Raw genomic sequence first — 24,682 nt, 5'->3', positions numbered from 1 at the left:
TTAGATAACAAATGAATTAGATCTATAAATTATAAACAGGGATATATCTCAAAAACATAATGCTGAATCAAAGAAAAGCAATTGTTGAATGATACCATTGATGTATATTTAAAAGAACACATAAAATATTGTACACTGGTTATGGATATACAAATATGTGCGTAAAAGTAAAAAATGGACTGGAAGGACTCATAACGATTGCCTCTGCAAATCATGAGAGGAGATGGGAATATGGCAATGATTAAAAGAAGCTTAGGTTCATCTGTAAAGTTTTACTTCTTTTTAAAAATAAACTAAATCACTAATCATCAGGGAAATGCAAATCAAAATCACAATGAGATATCACCTCACACCTGTTAGAATGGCTATTATCAAAAAGACAAATAAAGATATGCAGAAAAGGGAATCCTGTACACTGTTGGTGGCAATGTAAATTGGTGTAGCCACTATAGAAAACAGTATGTTAGTTGCTCAAGAATTTTAAACAGGACTACTGTATGATCCAGCAATTTTACTTCTGGGTATTTACCCGAAGAAGGCAAAAACACTAAATTGAAAAGGTATCTGTACCCCTATGTTCATTGTAGCATCACTGATAATAGTTAAGACATGAAGCAACCTAAAAGCCCATCAATGGATGAATGGATGAAGAAAATAAATACATGTATGTACACACACAATGAAATATTATTTAGCCATATAAAAGAATGACATCTGGCATTTGCGACAACATGGATGGAGCTTAAAGGCATTATGCTAAGTGAAATAAGTCAGGCAGAGAAAGATGAATACCATATGATCTCATTTATATGTGGAATCTAAAAAACAAAAATACAAACTCATGGATACAGAGAATAGATTGGTGGTTGCCAGAGGTGGGGGGAGAAGAGTGGGCAAAATGGGTGAAGGCGGCCAAAAGGTACAAACTTCCAGTTATAAAATAAATAAGTCATGGGGATGTAACATACAGTATGGCAACTACGGTTAATAATACTGTATTATATACTTGAAAGCTGCTAAGACAGTAAATCTTAAAAGATATTATCATAAGAAAAGAATTGTAACTGTGTAGTGATAGATATTAACTAGGCATATTATGGTGATCATTTCATAATATATACATATATCAAATCATGTGTACAGTCAAAACTAATATAATGTTATTTGTCAATTATATCTCAATTTTATTTATTTTATATCTCAATTTTAAAAAGTAAAATACAATAGACTGGAAGCAAATATGACAAAATACCAAGGGTAATTCATTCTAGGTAATGGGAATGTAGATCTTTATTATATTCTTTTAACTTTTCTGTAATTGTTATAAATTCTCAAATAAAACACGGAATGGGTGGTGAGGAAGTGAAGACAATATACAGACAATTCGCAAGAAGCTGAGAACAGAGGCATGAGGCAGACCATGTTTGTGTGCTCTTGGCAGCAGTTTAGTAGATAGGGAAAAGTCCATGTTTCAGGATAAAAAAGATAACTCCAGGAGAGAAATTCTCTATGAACTCCAATATATATCATTAACTGGAAAAAAAAAAGAGGGGAGCAATTTGCAGAACAATATGTACAACATCCTGCTTTTATTTAGAAAACCCAACTTTTATAAAACACAATTATGTATTTCAACATGTGTGAATATATACATACAAAAGAAAAAAAAAAAACCCTCCGAATGGCAACACACTGGTTACTTCTGGGAGGAGAATGCAATTGTTATAATGGTCAAATAGGACTTCTGCTTTTCTTGTATTTGAATGTTTTTACACCACCAATGTATCCATATGTATCTCATGTAATTTTCTGTGGCAAGTTAACTTCTCATTTCTGTGAAAAAATTTCACTGTAAGAAAACAGCTGACTGACATTCCAATAACCTCATGTTTTCTAACAGAACTTTTGAAACATTTTTTAAATGCCTTACTGCAATGAGCACTGTTGTAATTTTAGAAATGTTCTCATGAACAAAGGTAGTGATTTTATGTTCTGCTTATTTTATTTTTAAAAAATATAACTTGATAATGTGCTCTGCAATTTTTAAATGTCTTGAATTTATTACAAGGGTCTTATTTTCTAAAATACAACATGAGTCTTCAATGTTCATACGAGATTTATACTTGTAATGAGGTAGTTTTACATTCTTTATCAAGCATTCTCTTCTTTGTTTTTTCTTTTAGTTCTGATTGAGATTCCCAAAGGGAATTTTCTTCTTTCTCTTTCTCTCTCTCTTTTTCATTTACTGTTCATCTCCATAGCTAGCAAGATTTGTTTAATGAATTATAGAATTACTGAGGTCTTTGGCGTCTACCCTGTCCTTGCCCCCCTCCCTTTATTTTTTAAAGAACCATCTGTTTAGGGTGATTACAGTTCACAGCTATTTGGATAGTAGGCTGGATTAGGTAATGCCTAGTGGTCACTTTAAACCTTGTGATTCAAACAAGAATTATAACGGAGACTTATAACCTCTTATTATGACCCTTCTAAAGCTATTAACTCATTGTTTCTCTTTGGAGAAACTTGAAACTTTCTTAGATGGGTGTCTACAAACCTTTTACAGACAGGACAAGATAGGCTCCTTCGACTCTATCCCATCAGTGAAAAGGGAGTAAAATTTTTTCCGTTAAATTTCAGTATCCTCATAAAACCAATAGAAATATTCCCTTTGCTTTTGCATGCTTCGTCTAGTACAGTTTATTAAATTTTAGTGTTGAAAGGGATCTTAGAGAACATCAAGTCCAACGTCTCCATTTTATATGGGAGGACATGGTGTTTCACGAAGACGGAGCTAGTGCCTAAAGGTATACAGCAAATTATAGTCAAAGACAAAACAAAGTCAAAACAAAAATTCTGCTCTTCTGACGTCATCTGTAACATACTGGCTTGAGTCTGTTTCTTTTATTCAACATACCTGTTTTGTTGTATTTACTGGAGAAAACAGACACAGAATGGGAACATAAAAGTCAATATCAGTTTGGCACCAGCATCTTCATGCAGAATGGAATTCATACACAAAAATTTTCACAAGGATGAACAAGAGTTCTGTAAAAAATGAAGAGTTCTTTATCAGGGTCAGGATTTCAGAGAAACCACTGCTTGCAAGCTGGGAATCTGAAGTCAGCTTTATGATAGACTTGCAAGGGCAAGAATAAGAATGTAACATATTATGACATGGAACACCTTAAAGTCCCCCAAAACAAAATTCTATGATCTTTCTGTTCTACTTACAAAACCTTCCCATGGAAAAGTCGCCAAAGGGTTCTTTGAATGAGAGTTTCAAGTGAATGATATGGAATGGCTATACTTGCAGATCTGCACTGTCTAGTAACATGTTTGAGGGCTAATTGGAAGGTAAATATAAGACAATATAGTTATTATGCCCTTTTAAAATAGGTAATAGACACACACTTCTAATGAGGAAGCTAAAAGCCCTCCTGAACAATAATGTTGAATCAGAAAAATCAGGTGCTCATGGGTGTATTGTGGATTACCTGACATATATAGAACATATTTATGGTGTCTCTGTGATTCTACTAGCAAACATCCTTCCTACACTCACCCCACAATCCATGTCTCAAGCAGTTGGGGTTGATCAGATGTGTGATAGGTTCTGACTTCAAACCAAAGAAGAAAGTTCAGTCTCAAATATGGTGGGTTAGGAGATTAATTGAAGAACACCAACATTACTCCCAGAGCATGTCTAGAAATCCCAGTGCATCCCCTGGGAGGTAGTCCTTGTCGTGGAACACATGAAGGCCTGCAAACTCTGCAGTCCTCATGCTGCATTCCTTAGGGTCATTCACGGGGTTCTTGGTGTGCCATTATTTGCTTTACAACCCTCTAGTGAGGCTGGAAGGTTGGGGGCGTATAACTTCATGTTCAAAGTTCTCGTAAGTCACTTGGGGCTCCTTTAAATAACTGCAACTGTAGCAGTCATGATCTCATGCCACCAAAGTTCAAGGCCTTGGGCTTCTTCATATAAAATCCAGGATTAATAATAAAAAATTGCCTTACTTCTCTTCTCAATAAGTAAACAAGACTTAAAGCTAAACACACAACTCTCTTCCTTTATCACAGATTAAAAATATATCCTTATTTATTGAACAAACAATAGTTTTGATTACCTTCAAGTTGCGTGTAATTTCATCCACAAGCAATAAATAGTGCAGCTCTTCTACTGGTAAAGAAAGGCAACATCCACTATTACCGTTGTTTACTGAACAATGTAACAAACTCCTCAGCTTTACATTCTACCACTCCCTTCCAGGTACCTTGATGCTCCAGACAAACTGCAATCCATTTGTTTGCCAAACAGGTCTAATACATCCCATTTCCATGTTTTGGTTCATCCGATTACTTCTACCTAAAATGTATCCTCTGTCCCACCACACTGCTCTTAGCCCATTGAAATTTTATTTCACTGATTTCATTCGTTCATTTGTTTCAACAATGCATCATAAAGTTACAGTCTGCCTAAGTATTTAAGAAGACTGCACATGATTATCTGCTAATAATATTATAGATTTATGCACTTGGTAAGAAATTGCCATATATGAGCTCTAAGAAGCCAGATACATCTAAAGTATTTTGTAATTCTTACCATATGGCCCAGCAATCCCACTCCTGCGCATATTATCGAGACAAAACTATGATTCAAAGAGATACATGCACCCCTATGTTCATAGCAGTACTATTCACAATAGCCAAGACATGGAAATCACCTAAATGTCCATTGACAGATGAATGGATAAAGACGATGTGGTACATATATACAATAGAATACTATTCAGACATAAAAAAGAGAACAAAATAATGCCATTTGCAGCAACATGGATGCAACTAGAGACTATCATACTAAGTGAAGTCAGAAAGACAAAGACAAATACCACATATCACTTATATGTGGAGTCTAAAATATGACACAAATGAACCTATCTATGAAACAGAAACAAAATCAGGGACATTTGAATAGACTGGTGGTTGCCAAGGGGGAGGCGGGTGGGAGAGGGTAGGAGTGGGAGTTTGGGATTAGTAGTGCAAATTGGTTTATATATAAAATGGATAAACAACAAGGTCCTACTGTATAGCACAGGGAACTATATTCAGTATCCTGTGATAAACCATGATGGAAAAGAATATGAAAAAGAATGTGTATGTATATATACATATATATATATATATATATATATATATATATAGCTGAGTCACTTTGCTGTACAGCAATTAACACAACATTGTAATTCAACTATACTTCAATAAAAAATAGATTAAAAAAATAAAGTATTTTGTAAATCTACGATTAGCCTTAACATATATAACATAGTTGGAAAATGTAGACAACTTATTTTTAGAAAAGGAAGAAAAATATTTCAGATATAAATGTCATGTTTGGGTTATAATTAATTAATGATATTTATAAATTATATGTTAATTTAAAAAATTTACAGCTTGTGTCCATGAATAATTTAAATAAGATTTTGGGAATATACTGCCAAGAGAAAGAAATATTTTTAAAATATTTATTTTGTAAAGCTACTTGAAACATTTTGCAGAGTGGAAATGTTGAGGGACTATAACTTCTTTTTTTCTTTTACTTTTTCAAGTTTGTCATCACAGCATTTCAATCAGAAATTAGCAAAAGTGACACCACCATTAAAATGAGTTTGGTGAATTTTATCCCTTAAGTCAGCCCAGATAAAAGCAGGGAGGGGGACACTGGGGGAACTTTAAATATTAGGGGAATTAGAATCCACTTTATTGTCACCATCCCCAGTTGAGTCCCATAAGTCTGGGCCTGGAGACATTTGGAATCCAGGGGAGTCTTTGTGCTTAAGTAAAAAAATTGATATTTAAGCCCTGACTATATCTCATCTACATTTTAATTATTTACACTTTAATTTATAATTAAAGTGATATTTACACTTAAATTATAAAAATCACAGGTTGTGAAGTAGTGGGTTATGTGAAAGACTAAAGATCAAACGGTACAAAGTAATATTCTCAAGAACATATTTATATAGCTTATTACTAGAAACTAAAGTTATATCCCCATATATGCAGAATATTTTCTTCTCAGATTTTAATTCCAAAGAAAATAACATCTTAAAACTTATTTGGATACAAATCACATTCTATACAATGGGGTAGTATAGTAATTACATGTAAAACATTTCAAGAATCTAAATGATTATCCTTTAAATATTTGCATGAAAAGTGACAAAATTTTTACTAGATGAATTGGATGCATTTATTTACAATCTAAACCTTTAAAACAGCTAGAACAAGAAGTAAAATGTAGACTATTACATAATTTTAAAGTTTTTTAGATCACCGATCTCTCTGAGAAGCTGATGAAAATTGTAGAATTTTTCACCCAGATAAATACACATACTGAAGCCTGTCTAGGGACTGGGTATTCATTCAATATATATTATTATGCGTGCTCTGTCCCAGGGATCCAGAAGTAAATAGAGGCACAAGCCACTTTTCCTCATAGAGCTTACATCATGGAGATGAAGATAGAAAATTTAAGAAAATGATACATAAATAATCACAGGTTGTGATATGTGCTACAATGGATTTCAGTTATGAGAACCCCTAATTTAGGACAAGGGACAAACCTCAAATCTGAAGAGGTAATATTACTGTAGTAACTATTTTTTAAAAAGAGAATCCATTTTACATCTCATAAGAAAATGTCATTATGTAACAAAGGAAACTTTAAAAATATGTATTAAATCAAATATTGCAAACAGCATAAGAGGTAAGTGTATGAACTTTTAAAACCTGAGATAATGGACTTTATGACATTTAAGGTTGAAATAAACCCAATGATGTTGTAGACATCATGATACAATGTTAGTATAGGTCATAAAGCTATTTTAAAATTCACTTGGCTTTTAGAAAATGACAGGAAAATACCCTTTAAAAACACACTTTAGATTTCTGTCATATCCTGTCGCTTACAGTACTAGGAGCTAGGCTTTTTAGACATCCATGGAAAGTGCACCAAGACTAAACATGATGAAAGGAAAAAAGAAGGACAAATTAGCAGATACCAGATAGTTTAGGTTAAAAAGTTAGTGTTTATTTCTGTAAACATTTTTATTAAAAAAAAATATTTCTTTTAATTTTCTATCCTGTGTGTCTCACAAGGAAGGCATGGCATGCTTTGTTTATAAAGATTTGTAGTGGTCTGGTGTGCTTAAAAATGAAGAACTTTCTAAAATGTCCTTTGTAATTAGCATGTTAAAACATTTTTATTGTGCTATTTATAGCCTATGTAACCACCATTTAAATCCAAGTGTAAAAGTTATTTAAAATTCAAGTTTAAAAGTTTTCTTTTTTCTTTTTTTTTTTGCCGTACGCGGGCCTCCCACTGCTGTGGCCTCTCCCGCTTTGGAGCACAGGCTCCGGACGCGCAGGCTCAGCGGCCATGGCCCACGGGCCCAGCTGCTCCGCAGGACGCGGGATCCCCCCGGGCCGGGCACGAACCCGCGTCCCCTGCACCGGCAGGTGGACTCCCAACCACTGCGCCACCAGGGAAGCCCTAAAATTTTTCTTTTTAACTTATGTATATAACAGCACAAACTGGAAGAACATGACCAAAATTTGACAAAATAATTGCATAGTAACATCCACTACATCAAATTACTTTCTCAAACTATTGCCTCTTCCCTTTCTCAAAATAATCTCCACAGCAAACAACAAAAACTCCCTTCAGAAAAACTAATTCAGCTATAAAGTTGCATTTTAAAAACTGGGCCTTAGTGATGTCCAGATTAAACAGCTTGGTTTTAAATCTAGAGTAAACATTCTTCATTAACAAGAATGAAATTGCTTTGGCAATTAAAAAATCTTTGCCATATAAAATTGTGTGATTATATACAGTTTTACTCAAAATAAAAACATTTTAACATTTACTCATCTTTATCAAACATTTTATGAAAATCTGCCTTTAAATTATACTCATATCACTGAATTAATTTTTGTGTTGTCTTTGAAAGACACATTTAATAAACATTACTTGTAAAGAAAGCTAGTAGATAAAATTAAATTACATAAATCTACTATAGTAGCATTGCTTTATATTAGGTCTTATAATGACTTTCAGGAAGCCCTAGTTTTTGCAGTTCACATGTCATGGCACTTTATAATTACAAAATGAAATGTCCGTATGTTTATTTTGCTTGTAAAAGTACCTGTTCTTTGTATTATGATTAATTCCTGGATTAATGGATTAACAGTCAACTACCTACAATACTCAGTCGTGGATTTTACTGAAACATGTTTTATGCATAAGTTTTAAAAATAAAGTTATAAAACTATTCACTAAAAGTACAGTGTCAGAATGATCATATACAGAGCCCAAAGCAGTTTGAACCTTAAAGAATTTCTTCAATGTCTTCTGTTTCTAAAAACAGTACTTATATTGAATAAAATGCTTCACAGGAAAAGACTGCTAGAATGAAAATACTAGATATATTTTATAAATCTCTACCAGACAATACAGAAACAAATGCATAGAAGGCAAACAAAACACCCTCCAAACTTGAATTTGGCTTTTATTTTAAAATACATTTAGCATGGAACTATCATAGGACAGAAAATAATAAATCACAAAGAAATGGAATATTTTTGAATACCTTTTAAGCTAGATAGAAAAATTAATAAGATAGCATATACTCAAATTATGGGAAATAGTCCCTAAAATTTGATTCAGTGAACACATTTTGAAAGAAAATTTCTTTGCACATTTTCCAACGTACCGATATGTTCCTAAGTGCCTTGGTTTTCTGTTAACTAATAGGTAAATGTTGAAAATTTAGTTGTTTTACTTACAATTATCAGATTCACTATTGGCAAAAATTACCATGTCCCTAAATTCTCAATCATAATTATAAAAATATGAGCTCAAATAGTTATGCTGCCCAAAATAGAAACATCTTAAGTTGATACCTCTGGATAATCAGACAGATATTGCACTAAGTCAGTAATTCCATACCTGATGCTCATTTACATGGAAAGTTAATTCTCTTCTTTATGAAAAACTTACTACAAATAAACTTAACGTTAACCTAATTACAATTACACTTCAAAATATAAAGGCACAAACAGAATAAAGAATAGTTTAATATTTATACTCAAATATTCCACCATGAAAATAATAAAAGGTTGAAAAAAATAATAGGACCTAAAACACTGATACTTTAAAATTTTATAATTTACCACAGTAGCTAATAAATGGTATTAAAAGTTAACACTGCTAAACCCAATCATTTCCAAATAATTTAGAAAAATGGTTTGTTTACATATGAAATGTGCATTGTCCCATCTATAAAGTTCAATTACAGTTCCATTCATTGGAAATATCTACCTGTAGTATAAACGATCAAGACAATGTACAAAAAATATATCTTGTTCCTATAACTTACAATGCACAGAAAAATACCTACAAAAATGGAAATATTTATCCATTTAGGTTCCCAATAAATTAGTGAGAAAGTTTAGTCCATTCCACATTTCTTCCTAAACAAAGGCTAAAGAACTGAAGGTGGTTTACTGCTAGCCCTGTTAGCTTGACAGATATTTTTTAAAATATTTGTCTGATTATATGTAACTTAAGATAAAGTTAGTCTTATTTTTATATCACAGTATACATGGCATTTCTTAATTCAGCAACAGAAAGGCACAATTAGCAAGCAATAAAATTCAGTACCTGAATTATTAAACTAATGTCCAGAACAAGTGCAAATAAAGTACATTCAACACAGTGTACAGAACTGGGAAACAAAAAAAAGGAATTCAAAAACTAATTTTTCTGAAAATTTGGTCCATTAAAAATGCCTCCTATGTTCAACATCATGAGTAACATGAAAGGTGATGGCAGTATAAAAAGAGGCAGGAAATCAATATGTGGTAGCATACGAATTCTGGTCTAGTAATTATGCAATTTGATTAGGAAACGGCTCCCACAGTAAATAAACATTAAGTATATCTGTTAATAACAACATACCTGTATTAAGTCCAAATACACAGGCACAACTGTTTGCATATTATTATTGATTTTATAATACACCCCCATGGTTTAAAAAAAAACTTAGGTATATTATTTTATATATAACATATATTAGATACATAATTATATATTATGTTCCTTAATATATATTATATATAACTTGAATCCATAACAGCATAAAACTCTCCAAATATTACATGAACATTCCGAATGGATACTTATCATTTTCTCAATGTTGAAATAGCTCAGCTCACCTAAAACAATAACTGGATGTGCAATGATAAAATGCACTGACTCCTATGAATTTACTTAAATAATTATTTAAGTTAAATTCCTGCAAAAGCCTAACTCTGATTTGGCTTTTAACTAGAATATGGTTTTAGATATCAGTAACTGATACCCTCCTTTCTTATCGTAAACAATATTTCTCCATCAAGAGATACCAATAAAGAAAAATATGTAAGGAACAAAAAATGTGATAGAGAAACCAACCATTCCATAGGTAATATACCGATAAGGAAGTTCAACTTCCATGTGCTGTCTTGCTTTTCGAACATCATCACATGGTATATTGAAGATTTTACAGGCTAAAGGAATAGTGATCCTTTTCATTATATCTCTGACTACTAGTACAAACAACATCCCTACGAGAATCCGCAATATGGCTTTTCCAAACAGAGTCACTGAAATGGAGGGCGTAGGTAAAGGTAATATATCCAGAGGAGGATCTAATATTAGACCCATTTTATAGGTAAAATGAGATCCACATGCAATCCCAGCACCACTTCCTAGAATCTCAGCTGTGTCTCCCCGGGATGTACTCCAAGTGTCTAGAGTGAAAGAAAAGATCCCCAAGGCTAAATGAAGCCCGATGATGATTAACGGAGCATATTTGTGAGTTTGGTTGAAGTTGTCAATCAGGTCCACAAATGGATAGAAGATAGCTAAGATTAAAACGGTATATACGAATCCAGCAATAACATCCTGAGAAAAGAAGAAGGTAGAGTTGTTTAGTATAATACTTTTTTGGCATTTAAGGAAATATATATATATATTTCACATTTCAATGTTAATAAATGTACATTTTTAAAATATGTCACATTCTTAAAGTAAACTTTATATAATAGGTTCTAAAAGCTGTTTTAATAATACTAAAAAGATTCATTGATGATAATAAAATGATTATGCTTTTATAGCTCTGCCCTTTTACAAATCAATACATATATGCTATACACAAATGTATATTCAAATGAACAATAAACTATGCTTAACGTATGTAGTGATTTCTGGGAAAAACAATATACAGCTGACCCTTAAACAACATGAGTTTGAATTGTGTGGATCCACTTAACTGCTGATTTTTTTCAATAGTAAACAGTAGTACAGTACTACATGATCCCCGTTGGTTGAATGTGAGGATGCAGAACCCCTGATACAAAGGAACTGCAGATACAGAGGAACCAAGTTTATGAAGGGCACTCTGTAATGATAGGTAGATTTTTGATTGTGCTGACCTCCGCATTGTCCAAGGATCAACTGTACTTATTTTTCAAAGACTTCATCTTCATGCATTTAATATAATAATCACACATTTAAATACATAATTATTTCCAAGACTAAAGAGGATACAAAGCCTATTTTTCCTTTTCTCATTCATTCATTTATTCACTGAACAAATACTTATTGAGTACCTACATGTGCCTGATGCTATTTTAGGGGGTGAGGATACACTGCTTAATAAATGAAAAGATTCCTATGCCATAGAGCTTACATTTTAGTGGGGATGACTGACAATAACCATGTGAGTAAAAAATAGATAAATATTACAATTTCAGATTGTTATAAAGAAATTAAAACAAGACAATGGGATAGAATGATGAAAGACCCTATTAGAGTGATTAGGAAAACCTGTCTGAGGAGGTGACCCTTAAGCAGAAATCTGATTCCAAAAAAGAGTCAGCCCTATCTTTAGATCTAAGGAGAAGTGTCCCAGGTAGAGGGAATACCAAGTGCCAAGGCCTTGAGGCAGAAAAGAACCTAGTGAGTTCAAGGAACTGAGAGAAATTCCATGTGGCTCAAATAGTGAGAAGAGTGATGTGATATGAGATCCAAGAAACAGGCAGATGTCAAATCATGTAGATAGGGCCCCTGTAGGCTAGGTAAGAAGTTCAGATTTTATTTCAAAAGTGATAGGGAGCCTGAAAGATTCCCAAGTAGGAGTGTAATAAAATCTGATGGATATTTACAGAAGAACATTCCATCTGCTGTGTAGAGAATATATTATAGGGGTAAAGTATGGAAGACAGGAGACACTAGTGGGAGGCTACTGTAGTGGTTCACTCTAGATATGGTCCATATAAGGAGACGTACATAGATGGATTTAGTAAAATATTTTAAAATTAGAGCTGACGAACTTCAACTTGGTGATGATCTGAATGTAAGAGAGAAGCAAAAGAAAAAGGGATCAAAAATGACTCCTACTCCTACTTTTAGGTACAAACAACTGGGTAGAAAATAGAAGATGGTTTATCGGAGGAAATAACACTATTATTAAAAGAACTTTCCTTTCTGAATCATTCCTGACATGAACAAAACTGTTTCAGAATTTCCACCTTAAAACAAACAAAACGAAACCCTGGGATCTAGTATCACTGAAAAATTTATCAGAAGAGTTGCTTATATTCACTGCCTCCACTTTCTCACATCTTTTTTTTCCCCAAACTCATCACTGCATTGAAACCACTCTTTTCATGGATACTAGTGACCTTTATGCTGCCCAAAACAATTGTTACTTCTCAACAGCATTCAATACAGTTAAGCAACAGAGTAGTTGCTTAATGTTTTTCTGTCCTAAGATTTTTATTATGTAATGGTTAGTACATAGAATAAGATACGTAAAGTATATGTGAAATTACAGAAAGAATATCTATGAAATCACTGCCCCCAAAAAGAACTATAATATTACCAGTACTTTGAATCTATTGGTATGCTGTTTCCTAGTTCTATCACTCTGCATAAGCCTGAGTATTAGCTGAATAAATACCTGCTTTTAAAAACTGTTTTATCACATATCTCCAAACAAAACATTACTTAGTTTTGCTTCTTTCTGAGCTTTATAAAAATGTTAGGCAGTATGCAGTCTCTTTTGATTTGCTTTTTACACTTAACATTAAGTTTTTAAGATTCATTCATCATATGTAGTTAGTTATAGGTCATTCACTGTCACAACCATGTAATATTTTATTGTGTGGTTATACAATTTATCTATTTTCCCACTGATGGTCACTTAGGATGTTTTCAGCTTTTGGATTAGTTCATTGGTTATGGTTGAGCTTGAATGCTTTCTTAATTGGTATACATTCTTAAACCAACCAGCATTATAAACAATGCCTCTATGTTCTTTCTTTTTATGTTCCCGTATGGGTCTATGAAAGTTTCTCCAGGACATATGCCTAGGAATGTAATGGCAGAATAATAGTATATGTGCACGTTCAATTTTACAAGACAATAAAAAATTTCCAAAATGTTTATAGAAATTTATATCCCATCAGTTGGTATTTCTTGATGTTTTATTTGCATTTCCCTGATAATTAATTAAGCATTATTTCATATGTTTATGGACTGTTCCTTTTCTATACAATGTATATTTGTGTCTTTAGGGCAACTATTCCTTTGGATTTTCTTTTTCTTGCTGATTTACATATTATATATATATATATATGATAACACATCAATTATATTTTTATATGTATATTTCATTATGACATAAAACATCCAATATTTGTTGTCCTCTGCTTTTCTTTTATAGCTCTATGAATAATAAACTTAGATTGCTACAAGTCTCTATACAAATCTGCCTCCTTTTCTAATGGAATTATTAATTATTTATAATATTATCCTGGATAACAAGGCACATTTAATTTCCATGCTACAGAACCAGAAGGAAGAATGATTGAATTCAGGACATAAACATGGTGGCTATCAGTGTAATATCAATTTAATGTACAATATTAAAATGTGTAACTAAGTGGTTTTAAGCATTACAGCACAAAGTGTGCAATAAAGAAAAGTTGATGTTAAAGGTAGCATAAAGAACTCAAAGTAGGAAATTTTCCAAAAAGAAACTTAGCAAATAATTTTAGATACTTATTAATTATAGATAACATATATGCCATAAAAGTTAATAATTACACATTTGAATGGAATGTTCATGGTTATCAAATTTACAGTAGAAGATATCAAATACCATAAATTCAATAAAGATTTCTTATGTTTTAAATCTGAAATTGTCTCCTTTTCATTTCTTCCAAACAGTAAATAAAACTAGAGAGGCTAGTGATTCGCTGAGGCTAGAATTCAAGACTTCTGCTGGCTCCTAGGGGTTTGTTTTTTTTTTAATTGTAACATATTTCAGGTGTTCTGCTTCTAATTCAACATGTCAGTGATGCCAACAGGGTTTCTAACAAAATGTATTATTGGAATGCAATCCTTGATTATAAAGGCATTATTAGGGATGGATTTTGAAATTTTTATCTTTAATTAAAATTCAAATTTAATACATGTTCAGTACAGAAAAACTAGAAAATATGGATAAACAATAACAAGTAATTATTACCCAGAAATAACCACTATTAAAACTCTTAGTGTTTACTGTTCTGGATCTTTCTCTATAACATGGTTTTAGGATTTTTCCTGCTGTTTGGTTAGTTTGATTTTTATGTCTTGTTATAAAAATGGGTTTGAGAGGTACATTCTACTTTATGATCTCATAATACCTTTCTAAAAAGACTTTCCACATATAGAAAAATAAACTTTTAGTACAATTTTGGGTAAATGTAATTATAACATATTCATAATTTTACTAATGTAGAAACAAAATAGTAATTTGTCAAGTACTTAATCTAGTAATTTAAAAATGGCTTGTGTTTCAAGAAATTTTTAGAGCTAGGTTTGATAATGAATAAAGGAAAAATGGGGACTTCCCCATTAAGTTACGACTGCACTCCCAATGGGTCCGATCCCGGTTGGGGAACTAAGATCCCGCATGCCGCATGGCACGGCCAAAAAAATAAACAAACAAACAAATACATAAATACATACATACATACATACATACATAAATAGAGGAAAAATGGATGTGGTAACTCCTCTACTTTTCTGGGGATTAAGAAAATCTATTTAGGAAGGTAGGCAAATGTTAAAAATAAACTTAAGTGTTGCTCTTTGTGTTATAACAATAAAAACAAAGCATATGGAAAATACTGAACAAAGTGCTCGTTAATATAAAATATTTAGACTACATTATTAGAACTTTCTTCTTAATGTTAATAAAGACATCTGCTTAGATAATATGGCATCTAAGCACCTATCAGCAACTTCTAGGGCATACTCTGCCTATAGTTCCATAGTAATTTCACAATAAACAATGAAGATACAAATTATGATTAAGAAAATAGTTCAAAATGCAGGTAATTTCTGAAGCATTAAAATATAGGAAAAAGTGAAAATTGTGGGAATATATTAGATCCATAATGTAAAAAGGGGGCGGTTCATTATGACTATAACTTCATATATCAATTATCAAATGATAAAACCAATATATTATTGATTAGGAATAATTGTGCTTATAATACAGAAACATAATTTACAATGCTTGCAAGTCATCTGTGATTTTACTTTTAAAAGGAAAACAACTTGCAATGCTATACAAAATAAAATTCAGTAGCTAGTCAGAATAAAACTGATGAAGACATTTTATGGGACAAGATCGTTTTTGAATAATTAAAAGACAGGCTGGGGAATTCCCTGGTGGTCCAGTGGTTAGGACTTGGTGTTCTCACTGCTGGGGCCCGGGTTCAATCCCTGGTCTGGGAACTAAGATCCCACAAGCCTCACAGTGCGGCCAAAAAAAAAGACCGAGGGTTATTGGACTCATGATTTGGTTGTCTGACTCATGATTTGAAAAATAATACATCAATATTGTTTTTACTTCAGCTGATTCAAGAACAGATGTTATCCAGTATCTAAACATGAACTGAACTCAGCTTGAATATTTAATTAATTCACTATACATTTCCTTTGTTTTAAGAACAGCATGGTTGAGATTACATATTCAATATATTAAGATTCTTATTCCTCTTTTATGATGATAATGAATCTAGGGATAATATTATCATTCATAGGTGCATAACCTTTTGTTAGTTTTTTAGGTGCAATATTGCTAATTGGTAGTGGAAGGGAATAACTGTAACATGGCACAGAGATGGAAAACATTTTCATGTGACCAATATTAGATTTGATATAAAAATGTGATACTCAGTCTATTATAAAATTAGTAGAGATTAGTCAGAAAGACAGAATTATATGCCAATTCATAATTTGCATTAATATAAATAATTATAAAAAATAAAACACAAATAGCTTGCTTCTTAACATAGCATTTGGCACTTCTGGAAATTTACTAGTGAAGGGGCAGCTGCTGGAAGCAGGCAATCTGAGGAAGAAGTAGAAACCCAATACTTCTACAGCTACGAAGCTAATGAGACACTTTTATGAGTAGAAAAGTCTAAAAATGTGAACTTGTTAAGGACAAGAAAAATTTTATATAACCTATTATAAACTTCTGGATTCCATGAATTCATTTCTATCTCTCCATCTTTCTTCTGATCCTTTATCTACAAGATAATACATAATACATTCACAGAGTGTCCTAAGAGACACCACACTAAATGCAAGGGATAGAGAGTTACTTTTCTCATGTGGCTTATTATCTAGTGGGGATGAAAGATAAAGAAAAAAGCAACAGCAATTTAGCATAAGTGCTATGCCAGAATTATGTTCCATAAGCTCTGGGAGAAAGGCTACCTAACCAGTCTTGAGAAAGGAGAGATGGGGAAGGTAATGAGGCTTTAGGAGATAATGTTTTTTTGTGTGTCGTGAAGAACAGGAGAGGATAGTCCATTAGGCAAAGAAAAGGGAAAGGGCATTCCATGTGGCGTTCCTAATGGTATTGGGATATGAAACACCCTTTGCATTTGAGGAAACATAAGTCATTCAGTATGGCATCATACTTGTGTTTTGGACAGTAAACTACAACAGGAGGCTAAACACTGTACAGAGCAGTGTCTTATTGGAAGTGGGGCTGCTAATTAAGAAGCTGCTGCAGTAATCTGGTTAAGAGACGGTACAGGCCAGAACTAGGAAATGTCAATGGGATAGAGGGGAAGGGAAGTGAGTAGGCGTGGCTGGCTGAAAGAGTACAGTGTCTCTGTGCTGCTGCTTTTGAAACTGAATTGCATTCTCAAAATAAAATATCTGATGTAAGCCCTAAAATACTTTCAGGAAAGAGAAGAAAACTAGAGTTTAATATTCAAATACAAGTGGCACCAGGACAGTTTTAAGTTCATTTAGCTTCTAGTCACTGGCTCCTCACTTACAAGTAGAGCTCCTTGATGTCTGTATTTACATTGTTGGTTGTGACTCAGTGGTAGGAAAGGCATAGAAGAGAATGAGAAAGAAAAGAAAAGTGAAAATGGAAGGAGGGAGAAATGTTATCCTGAGTATAATACTTGGTTATTGTGGGAACTGTTTGTATGAAATACGTGATAACTACATCAAAACTTTACAAAGCATCCTGTTTCTATTTTTGCAAAACAAAGAAGATTTACAGTAACTATATTTTCTCATTTAGGTTTCTAGTAAGTTTGAAAATGATCAAAAATTATACAATTGCCTGTCGATTTTAGAAAAACATAAAGCTCTATGAACACAATGTTTTCCTTACCAGAATGGAGTGCATGCCCATGTAAATTCTACTTAGGCAAACTAGAGAACACCAGCAGGGAATAAGAATCAGTCCATATATAAGAGGATACTAAAGGGAAAAAAAAGTAAAATTAGTTAAATAAATTAGGTTAAATATAAACAAGCAAATAAAAAATCACTATACTACAAAACTCCAGGAGAACAAGAACTGTGTGTTTTTTACTCTCCGTTGTATTCCCAGCACCTAACCATAAGCATGGCACATAGCAGACATTCAGGAAATACTTTTACATGAATGAACAAATGAATCAAATGGAATGCTTCTACAATCTTCGTTGTGGGAATTGGCTCATTTTTGCTTCTACAGTAAAGATTCAATCACTGGTATGCTACAGAAGAAAAACAGGTAAGAGACATACTTTTACTTTTACTGTAGCTCCAAAATGAAAGTGCCTCTGGAATAACACCTGAATCTGGTCCAGGTGAATATCATTGCTCCCTTGGGGAGGAGGCATTATCTCCTTCTCACTTCCATCAGTGACTGACTGCTATTTGCCATTTCCACATCTTCCTTTTGATATTCAGCATCACGTAATTTGTTGTCCATTTTTGCCCCTCCACTAAAATTTCAAATGGCAACCTTATTGCAAAAAATTTTGGTGGGATACTGGGAGCAGAAAGCCATAAATTGGGAAAAAACTTAAAATGTAGACAACTCTTAGTATTAATGGCACTGGTATTAGACTTGGCTTTGAAGCTCCTGATATTAAACGGAAGGAGGAAATGACTGATGGATGGGCATGTGCCTGATAACTTCAAATTTCTCAATGAAATTGAAGCCAAGATAGTTCAATTCAATAAGAATTCAAGGTGGTTCAATAAGAAGTGGAGTTGAAAGAGTTAAGGTTGCAAGAAGAGTGGTCAAGACTTAGTACACAGTTGTTTTGATTTGACTTCTCTACTGCTTTTAACATGGCCCACATATTTCTTCCTGAAAGTCTAAATACCTCGATTTCTACAGCATCACACTCTCGTGGTTCCCCTTTCACCAGCTATTTTTTTCTGTGTTTTCTGCACAAGAGCATGTATTCCTCTAATTGTTCCTTAAACGTTAGTTTAACTAAGGGTTCTGCCCTTAGTAGTTATTGGCAGTCTCATCTTTTCTTATCTTTTAACTACTACTTAGCATGCTGAACACCTATCCATGTCCTTGGATTAAGAACCATTTAGCCAACCCCTGCACATATCTCCATCTTGAGATCCTTATGGAGTTAAATATACTATACCTCAAACCCAACTCATCATCCTACCACCTAGACTTGTTCCTCCTCTCATATTCCCTATTTCATTTGGAAGTATCATAACCTAAATGAGATGTATGAATTATCCTTGACTTCTCCCTTATCCCTCATATTCAACCAATAAGCAAGTCTTGCTGATTTTACTTTCTAAATACTTCTTGATTCTGTCATCTTTTCACCCTACTTATACTGTCCTTATTCAGATCCTCATAGTTTCTTTTCTAGGCTCCATGTATTTCTCCAGACATTCTTCCATATGCATGAGGAACTTGGTTAATGGGGCAGACAGACATGTAACCCTATAAGGAGGTTAAGGGCTATGATAGGAGTATAATAAAAATTCAAAGGCAGTCTAAGGGATGGGCCTTTAACTTAGTTTAAGGATGTTAGTTGAGTCTCCCAGATTAAGATTCAAATTGTCCCAAATGATAAGTAGGATTTACTCTTTAGAGGAAAAAGGAGCACAGGGCAAAAAAGATAGAGGACATTACAAACAGCAGGAACAAATGAAGAAATGCTTGTGTCCAAGAAGCTGTAAGTAGTGAGGTTTTCTAGGAGAATAAGTTTTAAATTCTTGCTGAGGAAAGGCACTAAATAATAAACACAAAATATGCAAATTATACAATATGTAACTATATAAATGACATTTTATATAAAATATACAAATCATACACTAAAACATGATAAGTACTATGGAGGAATAAAAAGAGGACAGGTGTTGAAACAGTAATGTTCACCAAATATTCCTTGGGCTCCTTTTGCAGTTAGATTGGGGCCATGTGACTGGTTCTGACAGTAAACTGGGAAAAAGGTGACTTCTGCCCCTTTCAACCATTCTATGAACTCTCTCTTCCCTACAGATGTGATGCTGGAAGCTGCATGTTGAGATACATCACAAGATGGGCAAACTTCCATCAGCCTGGGTCCCTGAGGTTCTAAGTGGAACAGAGTTGTTTGCTAACCCATAATGGATATGAAACACAAATGAGAAATAAGCTTTTGTTGTTAAGCTGTTTTCAGGGTGAAGTCATTACCAGAGCATAACCACACCTATCATAATTAAAACTGTAACAGAAGTAGGATTAGGAGTATGGGAGTGTGAGTGGGCCAGGTTAAAGTATTAAAAGATAGTCAGTGTAGGCTTTATATTGACAAGCTGAGATTTAAGGCAAGACTGGATGGAAGTGAGAGAATTAGCCAACCAGGTATCTGGGGAAAGAACATATATGAGGGAGTGGGATCAGGTAGAGCAAAGTCTTTAATGAGGAAATGCGACTGGCAAGGAAGCTAGTGTGGCTGGAACAGAGAGAGCAGGTAGGAGGAGAGGTGAGAGAGGTCATGGCAACCAGAGCCTGAGAGCCCTCCGTAAGAATTCTGATTTTGTGGGGAATCAAATGGGGAGCCATTGCAGGGTTTTGAGCAGAGCAGTGTCATGGGATTAGACAATAAGGGAGCAAGGGTGGAAGCGGGAAGACCAGTTAGGAGGCTGCTGTTACAATCTAGGTGAGAGATGATAATAGTGGCTTTTGTCTCTGTAGCAGGCACTCAGGTATTTTCAATTTTTCTGTTATTTTTTTTTAACTGTTAATAGCAAGGGAGAGGCAAAGAAGTAAAAACTACCACCACCACCAAAAAAGTCTCCTATGCGTCTTTCTTCTTTCTCTTTTTTCACTGAGAGCCCATAAGGAAGTAAAAAAGTACAAAGTTATTGGTGGGAATTCTCTTACACAATAGATAGAAGAAAAATTCATTTATTAAGTCTCAAAAGCTAGGACTGAGGTAGGCAAAAAGAAGCATTTTAAGTTAACTGAATTTAACTTAACTTAATCCACCTTTATTCAGGTTTACTAACTCCAAGGTGTTTAAATGGGAGACTCAGGAATGCAAACAAGCTAGATGCGGAAGCTTTTCCCCTATTCCAGAGCACCTTTAGATCTCACTGGGGTAAGATGACTACTTGGGAAAAGAACAAGTCACTTTTTTTTCCATTGATGGTTGATTTTTTTAAGCCATTAGTCTCTACCTTCACAATATTTTCCCTAGATTTTTTTTGTGGAAAGAAACACATTTGGGGGAAGACCTGATTCAGTTCTGACTACATAACTTTCACATTCTCTCCCCACAGAACAGAATTCAGTATAATTACACTATCAAAGCAAAGAAGTATTTTATCAAGCAATCTTTTAAGCAGATAGAAAAGATCACAGATTTTAATGACTATAAAAAGTAAAACCACCTAGAAAAACTAGATAAAGTAATATTCCTAAAGTGGGATCATGTTGGGGGAGAAAGATTATGCATAATAACCAATTCATTTGGTACACTTATTTTATATTTAAGAATATCCAAATTATAACTACCTTTTTATTTTATGTTAAACTGTCTCTAAAATTTAGGACCACTAATATTTAGGACCACTGTCCTCATTTAGATATTGCTGGAAAGAAAACAGATTTATGTGGAATTATCCTTTCCTAAGAAATGACAGAATCTATTACAAATATATAAAATATACATAGACCACTCCTTTTCAGTCATTTTTGTTAGTTCCCCCCTTTATTCACAGCTCTTTAGTATTAGTGTGCCCATTTCCCAATCTACACTCACTCCCTTAGTGATCTCATCCAGTCCCAAGGATTTATATACAATCCATATGTTCATGACTCAAATTTCCATCTCTAGCCAGGACACGTCTCCTGAATCTCACTTTTATATCCAACTGCCTACGTGATCAATGTCTAAGAGGCATCTCAAATGTAACATGACTAAATCTGAACTCCTGATTTCTCTGCCATCTCCACATGTGACCAGCTTAAATTCCTATGGTTATCTCCTTCCTAATAAATGACTTCTCCACTGTTCCATTCCTCAGGCCAAATACCTTGTCGTTAACCTTGACTTTCTCATTCATACCCATCATCCAATCCATTAAAAGTGTCAGTTATACCTACAAAATACATCTAGTTATTAATTGTAATCCCCATGGTAACCACAAAGAAAGTATCGAAAAAATATACACAAAAGGAAATAAGAAGGGAATCAAAATGGTACGCCATAACCCTCCAGTTCCCTTTCCCATTGGATTTGAACCCAGGTCTCAGTGGTTGTAAAAGGAGGAATAGTAGTCCTGAAGCTGTGCTCATAGTGTCTGCTATATAGCATGTGGGCTAGTTTAAAACAAGTAAAAAAAAAAAAAAAAAAAAGGTACACTATAAAAAACTCAAAAGAAAACAGTAATGTAGGAAATTAGAAGTAAAAAATGCATAAGACACACAGAATATAGCAAAATGTCAAAAGTCATTCTTTATCAGTAATTACTTTAGATGGAAATGGTTTAAACTCTCCAATGAAAGGCAGAGATTGGTAGAATGGATAAGAAAACACGATCCAACTATATGCTGCCTAAAGACACTCACTTTGGATCCAAAGACACAAACAGGTTGAATGTGAACAAATGGAAAAACATATTTCATGCAAACAGTAACCAAAAGAGAGAACTATGTGGCACTACTAAAATCAGAAAAAACAGACTTCAAGTCAAAAACTGTTACCAAAGACAAAGGACAATATGTATTGATAAAAGGATCAATTCATTAAGAAGATATAATGATTGTAAACACATTTGCACCAAACAAAGCCCAAAAATAACTGAAGCAAACATTGACAGAATTGGAGAAATAGTTCTATAAGCCAGTCTCACCAGCATTGAAAACCTGCTTTTCCACATAGCCTTTTTCCTAAATAACACTTAGCAGACAACCTAAAGATTCTCCCACAGCCTCTTGATCTTGACTCAGGATTATTGCAAGTTTAACATTTTTCATGCTGTATAGTCTTTTGAAATGTGCAGGCCAGTCAGTACTACAAGAGAAGAATTTAATATTTTCCTTACTCTGGGTAACATGATTTCATTGGCTTTCAGCTTCATAACGATGCTGTCCACTGTGCTTTCTTTTTTTTAATTGGTTATCATCTCATGAATCCACAAAGTCAGCCACTTTTCCATGTTTTCCATAGCTTCTATCAGACACTACAGATAATACTTCAGCATTTCCAGAGTGGCCTTACATACACATCAGTGAATTTTCTCTTCCCTTTTCTGGATGTACTATATTGTTGATGCATTAATATTGACCTCATGGCCAAAAGAACTATAACTGGTGCCTGAATGAATCTTACTTCACACACGTATATTTCCTTTGTAAAGCATATCACAGCCTTCTTGTATGTAGGAACACTAAACAGCACTGCAGCTTGGGGACCATTTTAAACAGCAAGGCCATCAAAAAAAAGCACAAAGACATGACAAATGTGGTACTGAACAGACTGCAAAAAGGACTCTTGTTTACAGTATAACAGCTGAAACATGAAAGCAGTTTATTGCCTTGCTCAGCCTTGGCTGGGAACATGTATGCCAGGTGACTCAAATTTTTCACCACTCTGCACAGGTCTGAATGTACTGATTCTCGAGTGACAAATTCTACTGAATAGGTAAACTTACAAACAAGCAATCCACTGAAAAATGAGGATCAACTGTATGTAGAAATTAAACTACTCTTTTTTTTTAAAATTGTTGTTTGGCTGTGTTGGGTCTTAGTTGCGGCACGCGTTGCCACTCGAGGGCTCTTCCTTGTGGTGCGGGGGCTTCTCTAGTTGCAGCCCACGGGCTTCTCTCTAGTTGTGGCCCGCAGGCTCTAGAGCGGAAGGGCTCAGTAGTTGTAGTGCAGGCTTAGCTGTCCCGTGGCATGTGGGATCTTAGTTCCCTGACCAGGGATCGAACCCGTGTACCCTGCATCAGAAGACAGATTCTTTTTTTTTTTTCGCGGTACGCGGGCCTCTCACTGTTGTGGCTTCTCCCGTTGCGGAGCACAGGCTCCGGACACGCAGGTTCAGCGGCCATGGCTCACAGGCCTAGCCGCTCCGCGGCATGTGGGATCTTCCCGGACCAGGGCACGAGACCAGGGCACGAACCTGTGTCCCCTGCATCGGCAGGCGGACTCTCAACCACTGCGCCACCAGGGAAGCCCAGAAGACAGATTCTTAACCACTGGACCACCAGGGAGGTCCCGAAATTAAACTACCCTTAAATAACCATAGGCCAAAGATAAAATCACAGGGAAGTTATAAAATAGAGACAAATAAAAACGAAACACAACATAATAAAAATCATGTAATACAATAAAAGTAGCACTCAGAGGGAAGTGTATAACAGTGGAGCCCTACGTTAAAAAGAAAGAAATCAGTCACAACTCTGTACCTTGAGGACTAGAAAAAGAAGAGCAAACTAAATGCAAAGCTAGCAACTGAGGGAAATAATAAAATGATAAGAGTGGAGAAAAATGAAATACAGAATAGAAAAACAAGAGAAGCAACACAACTAAAAGTTATTTCTTTAAAAAGAACAACAAGGGCTTCCCTGGTGGCACAGTGGTTGAGAGTCCGCCTGCCGATGCAGGGGACACGGATTCGTGCCCCTGTCCGGGAAGATCCCACATGCCGCAGAGCAGCTAGGCCCGTGAGCCTTGGCCGCTGAGCCTGCGCGTCTGGAGCCTGGGCTCCGCAACGGGAGAGGCCACAACAGTGAGAGGCCCGCGTA

General features: G+C 34.4%; 1 protein-coding gene across 1 annotated transcript in view; it reads right to left on the bottom strand.

Annotated features, from left to right (window-relative positions):
* Positions 1-8,549: 8,549 nt before the first annotated feature.
* The window catches only part of SGPP1 (sphingosine-1-phosphate phosphatase 1), a 30,701-nt gene continuing 14,568 nt past the window's right edge, over positions 8,550-24,682 (bottom strand). Inside the window, exons 2-3 of the mRNA XM_007460066.1 lie at positions 17,805-17,894; positions 8,550-11,005 (exon numbers count right to left, since the gene is read on the bottom strand). Of these exons, the coding sequence (XP_007460128.1) occupies positions 10,454-11,005; positions 17,805-17,894 (642 nt within the window). The 3' untranslated portion in view covers positions 8,550-10,453. The remainder of the gene's footprint in view (positions 11,006-17,804; positions 17,895-24,682) is intronic.

Source organism: Lipotes vexillifer, unplaced genomic scaffold, assembly GCF_000442215.2.
Source record: "Lipotes vexillifer unplaced genomic scaffold, Lipotes_vexillifer_v1.1 scaffold672, whole genome shotgun sequence".
Taxonomy (NCBI): Eukaryota; Metazoa; Chordata; class Mammalia; order Artiodactyla; family Lipotidae; genus Lipotes; species Lipotes vexillifer.
The sequence above is the reverse complement of the archived record's forward strand: the minus strand, read 5'-3'. Positions and strand labels throughout refer to the sequence as shown.